At 34.0% G+C, this 21,563-nt stretch overlaps 1 protein-coding gene across 1 annotated transcript; it reads right to left on the bottom strand.

The window, feature by feature from the left end:
- Positions 1-4,348: 4,348 nt before the first annotated feature.
- On the bottom strand, positions 4,349-21,343 carry Rab10 (RAS oncogene family member Rab10). Its single transcript, XM_069846003.1, has 5 exons — positions 21,166-21,343; positions 20,563-20,623; positions 20,339-20,477; positions 10,013-10,102; positions 4,349-5,912 (listed from the first exon to the last, which is right to left on the bottom strand). Exons 1-5 carry the CDS (start codon positions 21,290-21,292, stop codon positions 5,727-5,729), a joined length of 603 nt encoding a protein of 200 aa, XP_069702104.1. The 5' UTR covers positions 21,293-21,343; the 3' UTR covers positions 4,349-5,726.
- Between the last annotated feature and the right edge of the window lie 220 nt (positions 21,344-21,563).

Below are 21,563 nucleotides of genomic sequence, written 5' to 3'. Positions count from 1 at the left end.
GCTTTATTGCCAAGAATTCAGCATCGGTTAATAACAACCAAATTTATGTTATGTTTTCAAATAAAAGTGCAATATTTTTTATATAAAAGTATTTACTGATGTACTTAATGTGCATTACTCCCGAATGAACCGACTTATAGACACTGAATATGAATCTGTCCAACAATTTAGAAATAGTGTGACAGACAGAATGATGAAAATCACTTTTTCGCAATCAGCAATGTTGGAAACTTAGATTTTCACCAAGATCGTCCTGCATGTTGCACGAATTTTTGGTGCCACCTTGCAAGGAATGAAGGTTCACGGTTTATTTTAAAAATAGGTGGTTTTGGCTCTGAAACAGCATTTAACCAGTTATGAAATTGAGAAATTTTTAATTTGAAGTTTATATATAATTATTTTAATTTTAAAATTATAATCTGCATTTAAATTTACTGACTTTTCCCATGTTTACAAATTTTTACACACATACCAACGTACATGCAAGTACATAAAGCATCTTTCTCTCTCTTTTCCTCTCTCCCCCACCCCTCAAACGTCACTATCAGTACATATTTTCTCGGAAACCAAGTTAGAACATAAATTCACAAATACCGTGACACTGAAACAAGTACGAAAACTATGTTACAGAAAATATATAAATTGCATGTTTTAAATTATGTCATGGCTATTAACAAAACATTATATGAAATAATGGTAACAATATTTCACAATGTCCTGACATAGAGATAATATTTATTTAAACAAATACAAATATAGTATTACCCCAATTTAACATTCCTGCATTACCTTGCTTAATTTAATGTGGATCTTCTGCTCTTTGCCCTAAGATGTCGAGCAAGAGATTTTGAATGTGACAGATGTAGGCAAGATGAAGCAAACTAGTGTGCTGAACTTCATTAGAGTAATTGTTTGCAGTGGCGTAGCGTCAGTGTAAGCTAAAAAGCTTAGCTTCCCCAGTTAATAATAATTTCATAATAAACCGGCAGTTTATGGAGAAAATTATTTATTAATTTTAACAGAATTTATATTTACACGTTAAATATTGTGATGCGGCAGCCAGGATGATTTGTGATGCAGCAGTAAACAAGAAGCCTGCACACACCAGCTTCCAAGCAAACTGGTTTCTTCTGTGTAATCCACCCTGCAGATTTTCCATCCCTTTCTAACTAAACTACCCTAGTTGCAAGGCTCGCAAGAAGCTAGCTTTAACATTTAAAATAAGTAGTTTCCGAGTTATCCCTTTTCGTCAATTATTGTGTTCAGTTGAAGTGTTAGTGTGCATTGTGGCTGATATAATAAATAATGAGCGAAATAATAGTTCCTGACACTAATTTAATTGAATTTTTTTAGGACAATTGTATTATCAAGACTGACTTACGAACAAAAGTGTGATTTAAAAAACAAATGACCGACTCCCTTGCTGTCAATGAAGGACACAACCAAAAGAGAGACACATACTTACGTAATGATACTAATATTGTAATTTCTCTAAGTATGACAGGGAATGAGCTAATGTTATACGTATACATGTTTATTTGTTAAGAGATATGTGTAAACCGTGAAATCATATTTTACTACGTATCATTTGAGGTCATGCCTTATTGGTGTTACTTACGCTGTTCCAACCAATCTTCGACTGCTGACTTGAAATCGACTACTATTTATATTAAGACTGTATTTTTGTAATACGTTTTCTCATATTGCATGAAAGACAACTTGAGTTAGCTTCCCCTGCTCAAAATTTCATGCTACGCCACTGATTGTTTGAGTGTGCTGTATCTCAACCTTCATCTTCCCTTCAAGCATTAGGCCTTATGGCCTGCTACAACCTCAAGGTTAATTTTCAACCTTACATTTCATTGGACGACCTAGAGATCTCTTCCTATTTGGATGATAGTGAAACATGGCTTTGGAATTCTATTTGTATGCATGTGATGTGCAGCAGCATTGGTGGCTGGAAACACACAGTTTTTTTTTTTTTTTTCCGGCACAGTTGGATGTATTCATAGCCTCTTAAGTCAAGCACATAGATTGCTCATGCAAGTTACAAATACAATAACCACCTAACTTTGTCATAGAAGATGTTGGAAATTATGTCCTTGTGAAGCCACATATTTCTCACACCTTTTAGAAAAATCTGCATACTTCTTCTTCTGAAATTAGTGCAACTTCCCTTCTTACATTGTCTTTCAGTTCTTTCAATGTATGTGATTTATTCCGATACACTTTTTTTTTAAGTTCCCCAAAAATAAAAATCGCATATGGTAAGATCTGGGCACTGTGCAATTGTAATGTTTCACGCCCTTTTCTTTGTTTCCCTTTTTTTTTTTAATTTAATACCTATGTTTACATATGTATAATAATTTTTTTGAGGATATACTGAGTCCGTAAGGGCTACCCTCAATTGGGGGCAGTTTAGTATTATATTTTTTATTCCCTTACTGATGACCCTAGCTTAAGAAATTCCCGCAATTAATGCTAACTACAGATCAGTTGTATGCACTGCTGCAGAATCTTGGCGAAAAAAAAAGTGTGTGTACATTCAAGGTCAGATAATTCTCTTAGGAATGATGTGATCATGTTATCACTGTATCTCTGCATATTAATGGTATTCTAAAAAAATATAGGCCCTATAATTCTATAAGTATTCACTGTAAGTATAAGTATAAATGATACTCGGGAGGAAATTAAATAAAGAATAAATATGGGAAATGCCTGTTATTATTCAGTTGAGAAGCTTTTATCATTCAGTCTGCTGTCAAAAAATCTGAAAGTTAGACTTTATAAAAGAGTTATATTACCAGTTGTTCTTTATGGTTGTGAAACTTGGACTCTCACTTTGAGAGAGGAACATAGGTTGATGGTGTTTGAGAATAAGGTGTTTAGGAAAATATTTGGGACTAAGAGGGATAAAGTTACAGGAGAATGGAAAAAGTTACACAGCACAGAACTGCACGCATTGTATTCTTCACCTGACATAATTAGGAATATTAAATCTAGACGTTTGAGATGGGCAGGGCATGTAGCACATATGGACGAATCCAGAAATGCATATAGAGTGTTAGTTGGGATACTGGAAGGAAAAAGATCTTTGGGGAGGCCGAGACATAGATGGGAAGATATTAAAATGGATTTGAGGGAGGTGGGATATGATAATAGGGACTGGATTGATCTTGCTCAGGATAGGGACCAATAGTGGGCTTATGTGAGGGCAGCAATGAACCTTCGGGTTCCTTGAAAGCGAGTAAGTATAGGTATTCACTGCACACCATGCATAAAATTTTTGGTCACACAATGGCATTTCCTGTACATGATCAAGTTCTGCATTCCAGTATCTGTGTCGCTGCATGACCATGTAAATAAAATCATGTTTGATCTGTGGACAAAATTAAATGTGGATCAATAGAGCTATTAATAAAACTACCCAAAATCTAATTGCAGAAATTTACTCTACTCATATCACGTGGCTGCAATTCCTGAACAAATAAAGTAGCACATGGCTATCTTTCAGTAGAAACATTAATTTCGAGATCTTACAGTGGATATTCTTATAATACTACACGAAATTTCTATTTATGGGGAACTTAAAAATGAATAAAATAAAGTGTTTTGGAATAAACCACATATGTTGGAAGAACCGAAAGACAATGTAATAAGAGAAATTGCAGCAATTTCAGAAGAATGAATGCACATTATCTTAAAAGATGTGAGAGATGTGTTTCAGCACAATGGCATCATTTGTAACATTTTCTATGGCAAAGGTAGGTTGTTACTGTAATTTGCATGAGCAATCTATGCACTTGACTTAAGGGGCTATGAATATCTGACTCTGCTAACTGCACATCTATCTGAACATCTATCTGAAGGCTCTGTAGATGATTTATCCATTTGTTCTGATAATGTTGTATGTTATTACAGGTTCTAATTGTAATTCTTCCATTACATCCTCATCCCATTTAGTATATCCTGCTGTGTATCTCATAAATTTCATTTCATTAGCCATTATTCTGTTTTCGTCTTTCTTCTTTAATGTCTGTGTCTCACTACTGTAAAAGAGTATGGATCTCACCAAGGTCTTTTAAGTGTATTACAATTTCCATGATTATTAAATAATGCATTAACAAATTCAAACATTATTTTATTTCAATATGTAAACCTATAATGAATCCAATTTCAATGTTTTCTTTACTTTTCATGGTGAACCTCCTATTTAGTGAAAACCCTATTCAAGGAATGAAAACCGTGGTGCTCAGCTATTTGTTAAAAAGGGGTTATACTCTACATACATTCAAACTAGTACAGTGGTTTGGATGTTGTAAGGCTGGATTATAAATGTAGACACATCAACACAATTATTTATATATTTAATGAAACTGCATACATCTCTATTGCAATATAAAATAACAATATTCAATCGTTCTGAAGAGACAGAGGAAAATACACCAATGGGAGAGGAAAATAAGATAATTGCTGCACTGTCTGAAAGCTTGATTGTGCTTGGAAAATGTTTGCCATGAATGTGTTTCTGTAGGTGTGCAGGACGCAAAGCATGTAGCCATATACAGGGGTACACAAACAGGGAACAGTTTAGACACTATTTTCACCTTCATTTTGTCGGTAGTTAACACAATATACGTTCCATAGAAATTAGACTTAAAAAATTAGATATTTTAAAAAAATATCCATAACTATAGGTAAGCCCTTATCAAACAGAGCTGCCCGGATGTCATCATCTAATGCACAGCATGCTAAAGGCAAAAACTGTGCTGCATTGTGGACGTCTGACCTCCCTCTTAATGGGGTATGTTCACATCTGAACGGCTCTGTGCTCTGTTGGATAACTCCCCTCTATTCGTAATTACTCTAAATGAAAGCTATGATGAAATTTCAAGATCATACATATTCAATGACAACTATCGAAAAGGAAATAATTTTTCCGTGACACTGAATGTATTGATATTATAACAGTCCAATGGACTTGATAAAGTTTCACTGTAAAATTAGCATATCTTTTAGAAAAGGCAGCCACACCTATCATGAGACCATTGGTTTACATAAGACATTTGGCAAACAAGAGAAGACTCATTTGCGTGCACAGAGTCCTCAAATACTTCGTCATATTCGTTGATTATCTGACCCAATAGCAGTCGCATAACTGCATTCAACAGGCCAGCTCAAATGTAACCACCTGCACGAAATGCCTCTTATGAGCCCGTAGCCACTCAATGGTGAATGATATATCCACACACAAAAAAAATAATTGTATTCACAAAAATTCTATAGTAATGAGTTCACATATGCTAGCTCTTTGTCACTTGAATGAGTGAACTTATCTGTTTGTATTCATTGGATCCCCACTTTAAATGTCTTGTTTTCTAGCACCATGGCGGCTGTGTTAGCTTCTTGGCCAAACAGAGAGAAAGACGGGAAATTCAAGGAAATTCCCAGTAACCTCACTGCATACTCTCTAACGAACACAGAATTCAATCTGTCAGTTAGCAATGCAAAGGAACGTTAATTCACATTGTATGCTGAACATCTCTGCAATTAACTACTTTGTATTTAAAATATCTGGACAGTTTTACCAACCTTTGCATCAAACTACTTAACCCAGAAAAAGAGGAATTACCATCCTCATCAGAACACGAGGTAACATGCTCAGTTCCTATATATAAAAAGTAGAATCTCCTGTCTTTCTCTATATCTGTTTTGATCCTGTTGACCTAGCAACATCTGTTCGAACCTCGATCCACTCGTTTATCTACCAGTACTCTGTCCGGTGCTTCAGTGGGATCCTTCCCTGCTGTCTTGTCCAAGATAGCCTCTGCCAATTCGTTGAATGCCCGATCTATATTGATATTTGCCTTGGCAGATGTTTCCATAAACCTTATTCCATGTTCTCTTGCAATCTGATACAAAGAATATGTGCATCAATAAATGGAACTGTAGTCATTAAACAGTACCAATAACGTTCAACACAATCTTATAACTTACAATTACGAAGGTAATTTCGAATGTCCAAAGAACTGATTACACTGAATTATAAGATTAACACAACAATTAAAATTATACCTTTTTATACTTAGTACCAATTTTAAAGTCTATACAAGAGGAAATGCATCACAAAATTATTACAAAGTATGCATTAAATTATAAAGACCATGCTGATATTTGTGCTGTGAAAATAAAAGATATCTCGTACATCAAGCATCATATGCTAGAACATCTCATACATTAAATTAAAATAAAATAGAGAACTATAAAATGTGTGGGATGCATTCATGTTTCATTATTTTCTTCTGTCAATTAATGTAACTTAAATAGTAGGGTTATGTAGTAGGAAAATATTGTAATAAAATGTTATCTTTGATTTGTATTATTTTTTGTTAGATGTTTCCACTATTCAGTGGTTGTCGCTAATACTCTCTCTTCTCAATAAAGCAGAGCACAATCAGTCAGTTACGATACTTCTATGACTGACTGCCAGCCAGTCTATTCCAGCATTTGCCCAGAGAGACTTGGGAAACCACGAAAAACTCAAGTTGGGATGGAACCCCTGAGCCTCCTGGATGTGTTAACCACTACACCACTATGATCAGTATTATTTTTGATTAGTTGTAAAAAAAAATTATTGTAGTTGATGCAGTACAGTACACAAGACATTTTACACAACTTTAAGCTTTACTTCTTAAGAAAAGGATATTTTTCATTATATTTATCTTCAATCTCTTTTGAACTCGCACTTTCTCATGAGTTAATGATGAATGGAGAAATGATTGAATTATGGCAGAAAAGATGACAGCACTGCAAAAATATCTGATCAACACTGTCTTTTTCTATTACAAATTTTATTTGGATTTGCTGGGGCTTAAACACAAGTTTTGATGTGGAAAGTTGATGCTTTAGAAAATGAAATGGAAAAATTCCATTTTAAGAAAAATATTTCCCAGTATACAGTAGTGGGCAGCAACTTTTTTGTTGGTGTCACACTGTTAAGAGGAGAAGTGGGCTGGATAGGGTTTACATCTTAATGAAAAATAAAAACCATTCAAGTGTACTAAGTTTTAATTGAAACAATCACGGAAAAATGAATATCTTGCATTACAAATTCACAATATTGTTTCTAGTGAATTGAAGTTTACTGTCACATTTGTATCTGGGTAAAATTAGTTTAGATAACATGGGTAAAGAAAAGTTAATCAACCTAACCCAAAATTATTCTTTCCTCTATGGCAAGACGCATAAATTGTATTGGAGTAATGTGTGAAAAATACTTGAGACAAAATAAGCAAATTGATAGGAAGCACAACAGGTAAAAATTAAAATATCTATTTTCGATTGTAAATTAATTCTGCTAACAAAACGTAATACAAATTACAGTTAGGTTGCATTAAGTATAATAATAAAATGTTACATTTTTGTATTGAAATATTACATTAGGACAATGTTAATAATTGCTTAATTTTAGATTAAATTAAAATCACAATCACAATACCCCATATGTATCTTTCGCTAAAAATACGAATGCAATATTTCCTTTACTTCTTTTGGTTATTTAATTCTTTCCTTTCTGCTTCTTCACATAAATATATTAAAGCTAATAAACAATCCATTTTGAACTGTAGCCATTTGTATTTTTCCAAAAAATGGAAGGTGCTTCGCTTTGATTCTATTCTGCTAAGAGGGAGCGGATCTTCAAGATATAACATCCTCAGGGAGGGAATCATAACATACTCCAATACACATTTGTATTGCAGAGCATTCAGATGTCTACCAGCCTTCACAAAACATCTGAACTGTCAACTGACGTCCACCTTCAACACAGTACATAGCCACTGCTATAGTGCATTGTCACATATTCAGAATCATATTGGGATGCCCATGAACAACAGACTATTTGCTGCTCATCTTTTTTCAGGATTAAATGTAACCTTGTCTGAGAATATTACTCTACTCCAGTCCCAATTAACATTTACCTCTACAAAAGCAAAACAATTTACAATCCGTCAATGAGATGCTTTCACTTTTGCCATTTCAGCACCCTGCATCCCTTAATTTCTTATGATTGTACACGACAATAGGAAACTGGACATCTACTTTAATTGTAGATGCAGTTTGGAACAGGTCCCTTTCTGTTTCTGCAACCAAAGTAATCTCCTACGCAGGAGTTGACACATGTCTCCTTCCAGAACTTTCTTGACGATATTTAACTCCTGCCCTGGATAATCTCATCCAACATCATGCAGTGGAATAAGGTACTCTAAGTCATCTACCTGTCTCTCCTGCATCCCTCACGAGGGAAAGAAAAGCTTGTTTACAAGTGTTATTTCTATATGCTCGATGACCAATGATTCTTCAGAATGATGAAAACACTTGATTACTGTATTCCCTTATATCACATTTAATGTGTACACATACAATCAGAAGTCACATATTGTATTTATAATCATAACAATACCAAGACCAAGCGAGAGAGACTTGCATGCAGGAAGGTCCTTGTTTCAAATCCCAGGACTGGCCAATTTGAATCGTGGTTTTTAGTGGGTTTCTTCGATCATAAAAGAATCTATTTATTTAACACAAAAAGGTAAATTCCAGAATGGTTTCCATTTCCACTACGAAGTCTACAGATAAAGTTTTGCAAGACATTAATCCCTAATGATTGTACCTTAAACATTGCTCACAATCCAACTGAACAACAACAATATCGACAGTCATGCAATAACCTTGCAGTTGAAGAGATTATAAATAAAATAGATTTTAAAAAATGCCAAATTAAAAATTATGTATATAACAAAACAGCATGCTCAAAATAAAAATAGAAAGACAATTAAATTTACATTAGATATATAATAATTTAAAAAAACATACAAATAAATAAAAAATAAATAAAATCTCTCACTCACATCAGAACTACAAGCTTTATCATTGAGCTATGAAAGACTATCTTGTTTCAGACACATTCCATTCACTCACCTCGGTCATCCTATCTTTTTGTGTGTTTAATAATACCAGTTGTGTTATATTTTTTTTATAATAAATGAAGTTATTTATGAGTTTTAAGATTACAACTGCCATAGGATATAAATAATAACTTAGAGCCAAAATCCTGTTTCTGTAAAACAGTTATCAAAGATAATTAATCAATAATTTTACAAACAAAAGCGAAATATGCAACTAACTAGAGGAAAGATAGAAATTAAGGCAAATAAATTCACATGAAAAAATATATAATATTAAAAATACCAAAATCGCAAAGCTAGACGCAACTCCAGTCTTTTGTATGAGAAGCATGTGTTTTACTGTTGAGCTACAAGAATTGCTTTAAGGACGAAGCAGTTCTATGTTATACATGATTACAGTTGAATCACATTGGCTTCATCTATGATTCTCAGCATTTGATCACTTGTGAATTAGGCATTTACCCGAAGGGGACTTAGACAAATTCATGTTCCAAGAGTTTAGGCAATTTCTTCTTGTCTAATGCTGTACATAATTACTGAGGTCATACAAAACAATGTGTTTTTCTGCAATCCAATGCATTACATCAAACAATGAAACAAAGGCTGTCTTCTATGTAATGATTGCATATTATTAAATTTCGATGTTTATGTTCAATCAGTTTGTATAATATCCAAGTAAAATTTTCCCAAGTTTGCCATTAAAACGTGAATGTGGACAGAGATTTGTGATGAATGGTTATGGATTGATAATGAATGAAATAATATTTCATGAAACGCGAAAAAGTAAACTGATTTAAGCAAACTTGGATCTTGTCTGATTTTGTGAAATAACTAAATATTAACTACATCGTAAAAAGTAATAGAAAAAAAACACACATAGGTTAATAGACTGACTGATTCACACCTGCACTATGTTGCAAAGGGAACAACAGACAGGAAAGATATTCTATAGAGATAGAGATGATGTTGGTGATAATAAATGTAGTTTCGCAAAAATCCCATGCTTAAAACATTATAGCAAAGTTATAAAATACATAAATACTTACTGCTTCTCCTCTTTCTTTGCTTACAACTCTCTTCTCATCCATGTCATTTTTGTTACCAAGAATCATCTTTTCCACATCTTCATTTGCGTGCTAGAAAAAATATCTTACATTTTAGTACCTTATACTGGCAAGACACTATATTTGTAATTTATCCTCAATCAAGCAACAAAAATGTAGACCTATATTTTATTACAATCGTGGGTTTGTAATGAAGACATCTAAAATAAATGTCTGTGCCTGGTTTCTAAGTAAGACAAACACTACATTAGGAAGATGCCATGAGCAAAGTAATTCTCAAAATTAGAATACTACGAATGTATCGGAGAATTAAAAATCACTTACAGCTGAAACAAAAATATGTATTATAGATTAAACTACGAGTGTAAGAAATACAATCATTACTATACATCAGAAATCAGCAAATTAGACACACCAATTTGTTTCTCTAGAATAGATAAGTACCATACAATTATTTGTATTAATGTTTAGGTACTTATCATTGTAATCAGTTATACAGCTATAAACATCTACAGGAAACTATTTATCAAGTAGATGTTACTAGATTTAGAACATAAAAGAGAGGATTTCATGTACTGGTTTTATTTTATCTTCTTCCTTGGTTACATGAATTATGGTGAAAGTACCATGATACTGCCAAAAAATATCGAAATTTCAAGAGAAATACAAGTGCTTTCAAAAAGCTAACAAGACTCAGATGCAATGAAACTTCTAATCAGAGAACAGTTCAAGAGGTTAATGAAAAATTCTTCCATTTTTTTATACTGAAAAAGTTTCTCCTAAGTTGAGGTCAGATAAGGGGATAAACTACAATTAACCACTTCCCTTATTATCCCGAGTTAACTCTGGTTGCTTCAAAATTTATTAACCCGAGTTAACTCATTTGAGTCCCATTGTCTATTTCATAGTGATTTTTTAAGTATGTAAGAAAATTAGTGATGTACAGTGATTCTGCAATATTAAATGACCTCTTTACGAAAATAAAAAATATGACACTTTTTTTTCACAAAACTGGTAAAATATATAGTAAGGCTAGAGGTTAAGATATTTACATAAACAGGAATGCTCTGACATCTGTACTCATCAGTCCCAAATTTTACAGACGCAAATTATATCACTGGAGTAATATGTTGTCATAGAGTTTAATATAAAAGATATTTCTTCACAATGGCAGTCCAGTGAAATATGGATATAATCTAGATATAAGGATTTGTGGCTTGTCCTCCTCTCTGACTGGACCTCTCAATTACTGACTGATTCTGCAGTTGTAAGTTGCTTATAGGAACTATGCACCACATATCTTATTATTTTTCAACACAATAATAATGTTATATGAAGAGCGAAAATACAGGATCTAGCATTTACTCGGTCTTGTTTAGTCAGTACATTACAGTAGGTGCAAATAACACAGCCTTTGATGGAGGGGTAAAAGCTACAGAAGTGACACTTAAGAACCTTCTATTCAGTTTGAAAATGTTCACAAAAGCCATGATCTTAGCAGACTCAAAAGCTGCAATCCAGGCAATAACTTCCAACCAAACACCAGAAAATGAAAGCATCTTGGAATGCCATAAACTCCTAAAGCATCTAGGACATCAAAACAAGTCAATAGCTTTCCAGTGGATACCTTCACATATTGGACTATTTGGCAATGAAATGGCAGATCAACTTGCCAAAAAGGCACTACAATCCAAACAATAATCCACTTAAAATCAAACCTCAAATGGTAAACAAGCAAGAAAATATTACAGCTGCCAGAGGGAAGTCATGGGGAAAAAACTGATGAACTATCAACGGAAGTAAAATATAAAGGCCGCAAGGAAGCTGTAGCAAAATTTAAGTTGATGTCAGGACATGACTGCCTGCTCACCATCTACACAGGATAGGCATATAACAATTCAACAGTTGTGTTTTGTGCAACAACCCTGACCAAATCACGGACAAACACCACCTTCTGTTCTGCCCAGCCTTAAACCCAAGTGCACAACAGACTGAGGACCTGGTTAGCTTGTGCTGGGAAGCTAGAGAGAAAATGACTTGATCGTCAATTCTAGCCATTGGAAAATAAATAAATGATGTAATATAAAGCTCTGAGACTGATATGGAGTAAAAACGATGTTCAGTTGAAATTATAGAGAACAACATTACAATTTCTTTGCATTAGAAATAATGCACTGAAATGGATGTGTTACTAAAAAAACATATAGAATATACATATTAATGCAGATCTGCCTCAAACATCATTTTGTGAAATGAGCAGACTGCTGCTGTATTTATCAGGAGAGGAGCAGAAAGAATAAGAAATACTGCAGTTTATACTGATAATTTGAACTTTGAGATAATTGGGATTTTTTAAATAAAACTCTATTTTAATAAACTTTCGTTGTGCAGAAATGATAAAATTTGAAGTAAAATTATTAGAAGTGCATGAGTAACTGATGACAAAATTTTCAATGTGTTTCATTAAAGTTTCTAATATGTATTATTTAGAAACATGTAACATAATGTTAAAGTCTGAGAATTTACATATTACGAAGATAACCATTTTTACACTTTTTGGGTTAATCAATGCAATGAAAATCAGGTAAAAAAAAAAAAACAAGTTATGTTTCACCACTAAACTGTTTTTCAATACAGGAATTGAAATTTGTGTACAGAGATCAAGGACTAACTATACATTTAATGAGTTTTAAAATTGTATGAGAGCTGTAGAGAGGGAGACATAATTGCAGAGCTGGTGAAAATGTTTCAAGATCTGCAACACAGTTAATTAAGAGGCTAGAGTAAAGTAACTTACAACCACAAGTTTCAGCTCCATTGAGTACAGAAATGCTTCAGCTAACATGAGAGATAGTATCCAACACAGTAGTAGAACTCTAACAAAACTAACTTGGGGACCCAGGTTCGATTTCCAGATGTTATTTTAATTTTTTTAATATTTAAACTTAATAAGCTATTAAGTGTTTCGTCTACTGTCAAGATACTATACATACTGAGAGATCAGATAAGATGTGGACAGGAGTGAAGGGGTTTTTACTGTACACTGCTGATGCACTTGCAGCGAGGAACGGACAGTGTAGAGTCGCGGTAACACAACCATACAAGATTCTGTAACTGTTTTAAAAAGTGTCTTCCTTACCAACTTCATTGATGGAGGTACTGAAACTGGCTGCCTTCGTTGTCCACACATTTTTGGTGCCTCTATATGAAATGTCCCATAACTCACTGTAGTTCTGATTGGTTAATGTTGTTAATTTTGTGATGGATATTACGTTTCACTACTTCCAGGGTGCACGGGTTTGTCTCATATACAACATTTTTTAATGTACCTCAGAGATAGCAATCCAATCAATGACCAGTGTCGTGTAATGTTTCTTCTGTGGGAACCCTACATACACTGCCTATTTTGTTGCTTAGGCTAACACTTCGTGTTCATGAAATTTATTATAAATTGGGGGCGGATGTTGATGACCTAAAAATCTACTTAAAATGATCATTAAAATGCCCTTAATCTAACGGAAAAACGACGTAAAGAAAATTACATTTAAATATTATTCACCATACTGCACCACAACTTCTTAAAAATTTGTCACCTTGTTTCAATGACTAACCTGCAAATCTCGGAGAGAGGAGGCAACTTCCTGGAATTTGGCAAAGATAAAGGATAAGAACATGCAACAAGATGAAGGTTTTAAGGGAAAACTATAGATTTTAATGAGGGTTTACAATGTGTTTCAATCAGGGGTGGTCCATGTCAGTGCCTTCATTCTCCATCTCCTCCTCCTTCCGCGCTTCACTTTTGTTATCAGATCTTCCAGATGAGGGAGTGTGAATGACAAAACAAATTGTGGGCGCAGCATGCATTCTTGCAATCTCTGTGTTAAAAATAATATCTACTACAGTAGACATCACTTCTGAACCATGTTCATGACATAACGTCCTGTCCAGGACATGGTTAAAGTTTTCTCCCTTCCAAATATAAATTCTAAAGACACCCCCATAACGACAAAAGAACAACAGGAGTCAAAGTCCTCACTTAAACTAAGCTGCTTTCAAGAATTTTTTATTACTTCCGTTGTGTGAAGTGAAGCCTTCAGTGGAATGAGGGATGGGCTTTAGAGTCTGTTTCAAACTATAAAACTCAAACTTCACTGTTATTCACTAATTCAGTAGGTAATTACTACTGACCTATTTGGTCAGAAAATGATTTAACAGACCTATCGGTAAAGAAGAAAATAAAATGCATTCCAAATGATCTAAAAGTTCTTCAAAGTATTAAAAGTGACCAAAAAATGCCGAAAAAATATAAAAATGATCTATTAGTTCAAAAACGTCAAAAAATGCAATATAAGAAATTACTTTTTTACGTTGATATTAACACAGAAAGGATTTCTATATTAACAGGTATCGTCCTAATATGAAAAATAAGAAGATGGCTTTTCATCAACATCCGCCCCCTAATTATAAAGAATATGGATTGTTGTACGTGATGAAATTTTTACACCTGGGAATTGTGTTTCAAATCACCTTTTTATTTGGCTGGCAGACTTGGAGACTGATTCACTAACCACGACACAAGTCAGGACGAACACGTATATGCTTGCATCATGCCTCTCCCAGCCCACCATTCCACATCAAGAGTGCATCAGCAGCACACAGTGAAAACCCTGTCGCTCATGTCCTCACCTCATCTGATTGCTCATATATTATTAATGGACAGGGCATATAATGAAATAAAAACTAATATATTACTATGATGTCCGAAATGCATATGGAGTACTGAGCACAATGCAATTGTAGACGGTAGTACTAGCATATTTTGGGAATCAGTGTACATAATTTCATGCAGCTGGGTGGACGTGCTGATATTTTACGTTCTTTTATGTCATCTGGTCTAATGCAATTTTGTATGGATCCAACAAAGGAATGGCAAGTGTGCATTTAATTTTGTGCAAATTTCGGAAAAAATGCGACACACAGATCCTGCCAATGATTAGACAAGTGTTTGGGTAAGAAATCACGAGTCATACACAGCTGTTTCAATGACATGCTCCGTTCAGAGCTGATCAGAAGCAGTAGTATGTTGACGTCTGCAAGAAGCTTCATCATATTGTCTCCAATGATGCAACCTTTTTCCCACAGTTATCACTTGTGATGAGAGCTGAATTCACAGTTATGACCTTGACATAAAGCAACAATCCTCAAAGACTGAAAAGGCATACAGGTGAAGAGCAAAGTCAAGAGCAGGCTCATCATTTTCTTTGATATCAAGGGTTGTTCATGAAGAATTTGTTCCAGCAGGCCAAACAGTCAATTCCAAATACTACATGACATTTTATGATCTATGGTCTATCTTCATAGTGTATCCAGCTATTTGCTGACAACACGTGTTCCACTATGTTTCACTATGAATTTCCTCTCCTTACAAAAATGATGGGTAAAAAGCATGATGCTAGTTGTATATTTCAGCAGCCACATTCCAAAGATGAGGTGTATTCAGTATATATTGGAGAGAATTGTCCAAGGTTACAGGGATTGCAGATTTTAGATTATTTCTATGGATGTTTGTGACAGGGCAATGAAAGAACTGGAAACAACCAGAAACAACATGACTATCACCTTGTAACCTACTTGCCTGACTTGCCCCTGTGACTTTACTTTTTAAAATTTTATAAGCATTCTTTTTTATATAAGTAAGAGGTTCAACATTCAATTCAATATCCATAGAGCTGATAAGCATTGTTTGGGACATCAATTTCACTATATATATATATATATATATATATATATATATATATATATATATATGAATATGCTGTATGTCTCCATATTTCACATCCATATGTTAATTTTGCTCTGATATATGCAAGGTAGAATTATCTCATGACTAAGGTATCTGATCCTCACAGTCTACTTGCTACAATTTTCAACAGGTTAAGTCTTTTCATACACTACTGTATGGTGTTATAAATATGGTCTTTCCACAACAATTTTCCATCAAGTGTGATGTCAAGTAGTTTGCCTGATAGTTCTTTTAAAAGAGTACTTTCTTGTAAGAACTGTGTACAATAAAACCTCTATTATCGGTGGTACTGAAGGGGGTGGACTGAATGGTTAATGGAAAAAAATCGGATAATTTGTAACCAATTTTCATAAATTAAGAGCATAATACTTAGTCTATGATCTCGTAATTTTCTCCATGGTCTTGTGGTTAGCATGTTGCATAGTGAATCTGAAGTTCACTAATTTAACTTTGGCTGTCAATACAAGATTTTAAGGGTCAAGGGAACTCCTTGTGATGGCTGTCTGCAGAGAGATAGGAATAGTAGGGTTCTCATATTGTAGACTTACATGCTCATGCTTATACAACTTATATTTGTTTTTCATTAAATCTCTCATAGTTGTAACGCCAGTCTCGTATTCTGATACGAGATGAGCTACAGTTTCTCATTTCACAAATATGTCAATTACTTGCACCTTTTTTTTTTTTCAATATTGTGCACAACACATTTTCCTTTGCCACCTGCTAGAAACATTTTAGAAGTTTTACAATATGGCCACTTGAACAGTAAAGATAAGGACTGAATGGTGCACAGGTTTACAATTGTAATGGATTTCTGAAGTCATTTCTTTGAAAGCAGGTAGTGACTATTTTACATGTTGGAAAATACACCCCCTTCCACAAGTAATTATTTGTGTTCCCATCAGCGGAAGCATTTCTACTACATACTGTGTTAACAGTAAAGGCTTGTAATAACCCTCTTTTAAAAAAAACATACTAACATAATTTACAGGACTTCGTATTTTCTTCTGCATAAAAAAATAGCAAGAGAAAAACAGTCGGATAATCTGCAGATCGGTTAATAGAGTGACAGATAACCAGTGTACTACTGTATTCTGTTTTCTTTGCAGAAATGGTGAGATTCCATTTTGAGATCCATTTATAAATTATATTTAAAGCCATTTATAATCTGCTTCTGGCAACTTCTGGAGTAAAGTGTGTGAACTTTTTATTTTACTTGGTTATTTAACAAAGCTGTATCAACTACGAGTTATTTAGCATCGATGGAAATGGTGATAGTGAGATGATATATTTGGCGAGATGAGGCCGAGTCGCCATAGATTATCTGACATTTGCCTTACGATGGGGGAAAACCTCGGAAAAAATTCAACCAAGTAATCAGCCCAAGCGGGAATCAAACCCGTGCCTGAGCACAACTCCAGATCGGTAGGCAAGCACCTTAGCCAACAGAGCTACACCAGTGGCTCTGTGTGTGAACTAGATATTGATGTGATTTGCATAAATACGAATTTCTATGTATGCAGGTGACTGTGTTGAGATATCGTACAACATGACATTAAACAGTGTTGGACTAAGAACAAAGCCTTGGGGAATTCCATTTTGTATTTAGAGGTTTTTTTGTTTACACACGTATTTATGTATCTTTCATTCAAGAAATTATGTATGAATTTTAAGATTTTCCCTCTGATTCCTATCTTCATTAATTTTAGCATTATGGATTTTAAGAGGGTTTCTGTCGAAGGCTGCTTCCAAATCTAATATTGCAGTGATTGTCGTTTCTTTATTCTTGAATTCAGAATATAGACTTTCTGTAAAATATAGAACTGAATCTATTGTGCTCTTTGATGGTCTAAAACCGAATTGATAATCATTAAGGCTCGGTTTTATAAACACGCTTAAACTAAAGGTTATGTTAAACCTAAGTTAAACCTAACCGTGAGTTTAACTTAACATGCCGTATTATAGAGTCTCGGTTAAGTTAAACCGTAGCGAAATACGATTGGTATTACTGCTAGGAAAGAAAAGAAGATGATCGCAACTGTTTAATTATATTATTGATTTAAAATAGCCGACGATTGTGGAGAATCTTCATTAAGAAACATCTTTGTTCTTAGATATCAGAGAGAGTATCATAATAAACCTAAAGAGGAACAATACCGCGTACTTCAGTATGCTTGTCAGACTTAACCTCAAATAGTTTCTTAATGCTGGCTACCAACATTACACTCCCAAACACAATGCAACCAAACTAAATATTGCATGACCATCCGCGACGTAACTCCACACAGAATCAACTGAGTAATGAAGTAATAGTGTGTGTATTTTATGTGTTATCTAGAATATTTATGAAACATAATTCAGTCAAACAATAAAATTATTTTTATGAGTCTAGTAAAATTAGTTAATATTATTAGTGTTTATAAATCAAACCCCATAGTAAATCTTACCAGGAGACTGTCTGCCACATACAGTACAATGCGGAATAGGTTTATGGTAGATTTATGGACATCACCGAACTCTATCGTTTTCAGTATGCCTACTACCCGAAGAAAAATAGTGCAGCGTAACTAGTAACTGATGCAGAGATTCAACAGAATGTTTTCAAAAATAAAAAAGAAATCATTTATCTTTTCAAATAATCTTTAAATTCAAACCCTAAAACACATATTTTTGGACTTTCTCATTTTTCTGTTGCATACATCACATATTCATTATATATGAGGTCTCGCCCACTTCATAGTGAATATTACACGACTACTATGAAGTAGCCAATGTGTATTATCACCATTTAATTCGAGAAAAATTCGTTCCGGCACCGGGAATCGAACCCGGGACCTCTCAGCTCTACGCGCTGAGTGCTCTTTCTGTTGCATCTTGTATCCAACTTTTCAATTTTTCGAAACAAGGTTAGGACTGTAAGCCTAATTCTGAAGGTTAGGACTGTCTGTTTCGAAAGCCTCAATCCGTTTTAAAATTTATGTTCATTTATGTAATTTCAAAGTGGTGCATCTATTTCGAAAAATTCTTGGCCGCCGTGGTCGTTCAGTAATACTGATCACTCACTTATCGTCCGTCACTCATAAGTTCTTGGAAAACTTCTGCAATATCCATGTGTATTGCGGGAACTGCCATCTTGCACTGTTGAGTCTTGAACTGCATTTTAAACAGCAGAGAACTGCCGATCAAGTTAAGCTCAAGTTAACTCAAGATTAACTGATAGTTAAGGTTTATAATATGAAGCAGAACGAAAAACTTCAGTTTAAACTGAAGGTAAGGTTTAAACGGCGTTTATAATACCGGCCCTAAGTAAATTTTCAGTAATAAAGTATCATGAGAATACTATTTGTTCCAATTACTCGAAATGTAAAATAAAGTCATAAAAACTGGTAGTTCTACAAAAAGTAATTTCATAAAAACATAAAAAAAACTTCCTTTACTCAAAACTTGGACATACAGAAACTCAGATTTTGCATCAGATGGCATCATGGCATCAGAAGTCCCGTCACCAATGAATAGAGACAGCAAGCCAAACACATTGTAAGCAGTCAATTTGTATTCTCATGTAGCTATTTTTTTCAAGTTCTCCAAACTTAAGTGATATGAGGCGAGGTATGTGACAAGGTCAGCAGACTAGTTACATTAGAACCTCTATTATTATCTGTGGTAATGAAGGGGATGGACTGAACTGTTAATCGAAAAAATCGGATAATCTGTATCATAAAAGATTTTCATGAATTAAGTGTAAAATAACTGCAGTTTCGTAATTTACTCTGGTCTTGTGTTTAATATGCTAGACAGTGGATCAAAGTTCACTAATTTAAGTCCCATTGTTAACGTCAGATTTTTAAAGGCCAAGAAAACTTCATGTGATACCCATCTGTGGAAACATAGAAATGAGGTTTCATGTTGTAGATTTACATACTTTATAAAATTTATCCTTGTTTTCTTATTAAATCGCTCATAGTTGTAACACAAATCTTCTATTCTGATGCGAGATAAGCCACAGTTTCTCCCTTCCAAAATTGCCCAGTTATTTACACTTTTAAAATATTTAGCATTTTTTCTTTTGACACTCGAGGAAAACTTTTCACATAGAAGTTTACAGTACGGTCAATCAAACAGTAGAGTTTGCAATTATGAGTAAGTTCTTGGAGTTATTTCTTTGAAAAGAGGTAGTGACTATTTTACAAGTTGGAGAAACAACCCCTCGACAAGTGTATTGTAGCATCTGAATCAATTGTATCAGTTGTAGTGGAATCAACTGGTAGGCCTATTGATACAACCCCTATTCACTGGTAGTACCGTATTGCACTTATCATTTACCCATTATTGCAACACACTACTGCCAACACCAGAATATGAAACATACGCTGCCTTGCAAACGACAACAGAAAACAAAAGCAATACAAAAAATAGTAATTACCGCATTGTTTTCTACAGTAGACTCTACTATTTCATGAACGTAGTGAAATGTAAAAATAACATATAATTGCATAGATACTTACTTCATCGATATTTCGCAACCACTTGACTATATTTTCAAAACTTTTTTCATTTGTGATGTCATAAACCAACATTATACCCATTGCACCTCGATAGTATGAGGTTGTAATTGTGTGAAATCTTTCTTGTCCTGCAGTGTCCCTACAAGAAATATACAAACGTATGATCAATAATTGAAATTTAAAATTAATGGAAACACACTTTACAATTAATTGTCAAGACTCACCATATTTGTAGTTTGATCTTTTTCCCTCTGAGTTCTACTGTTTTTATTTTGAAGTCAATTCCTGGGCAAACAAACCAATAAAAACAACTGAATAAATTTACGCTTAAAATTTTTAGTAAAGTAATTAGTTTTCCGAAATGACAAACATTTGTATAAATTAATGACATTGACTTTTCAGACCTGGAAGTGTCAATGTTTAGAATGTAGTAATGGAATACTGAGCAATAAAGTGTCACAATATGGACAGAAATGTCAATTTCTGGATAATCTCAATGATAAGTGTGACTTTTGCAATTGGACAGGCTAACTTATGAACAATGCTTTGCCCCACCCCTGCACTGGTTAATGTGTTATGCTCAGATCTTCAAATACAAACATATAATATACCTATCTGGCGCGCAGGTCTATTGCAAGTAAAATATACCTTTCGTACCAAAGGTTCAAGGCCATTTGTTCTTTTTTTCATTTATATATCACACAAGAAAAACTTGCTGTGTCACTTATTAATGCTCTTTGAATATTATCATACAATCTATTTGCGACCAATGAGATGATTGAAATTAGTATTTAGAATGCTTGTACAGATTCCTTTCGCGAACTTACCTATAGTTGATATGAATGTCGTTGTAAAGGCATCATCTGAAAACCTAAAAAGTATACATGTCTTTCCTACACCAGAATCACCAATCAGCAGTAATTTAAACAACAGATCGTACGTTTTCTTCGCCATTTTCCTTAGTTGGTAATCTGAAAGACGTCACTTCTGAGAAGTTTGGAGAAAAACCGGATGTTAGATTAACTCACTATTTCCGTCAGGACAACCAACTCAAATGTGTAGTAATACCCCAGGTTAATGTGGTAATATACTAAATAATTACAACGGTTATGGCTGTTAATAAAAATTAAATACATTTTCACAGAACTTAGGATAAATTAGTTGTTAAAACTTTTTTTATTCTTTGTATTTTTATTGCATGCAACTTTTCTTGTTACAGAGGTTT

This window comes from Periplaneta americana, chromosome 14 (assembly GCF_040183065.1).
Source record: "Periplaneta americana isolate PAMFEO1 chromosome 14, P.americana_PAMFEO1_priV1, whole genome shotgun sequence".
NCBI lineage: Eukaryota > Metazoa > Arthropoda > Insecta > Blattodea > Blattidae > Periplaneta > Periplaneta americana.
The sequence above is the reverse complement of the archived record's forward strand: the minus strand, read 5'-3'. Positions and strand labels throughout refer to the sequence as shown.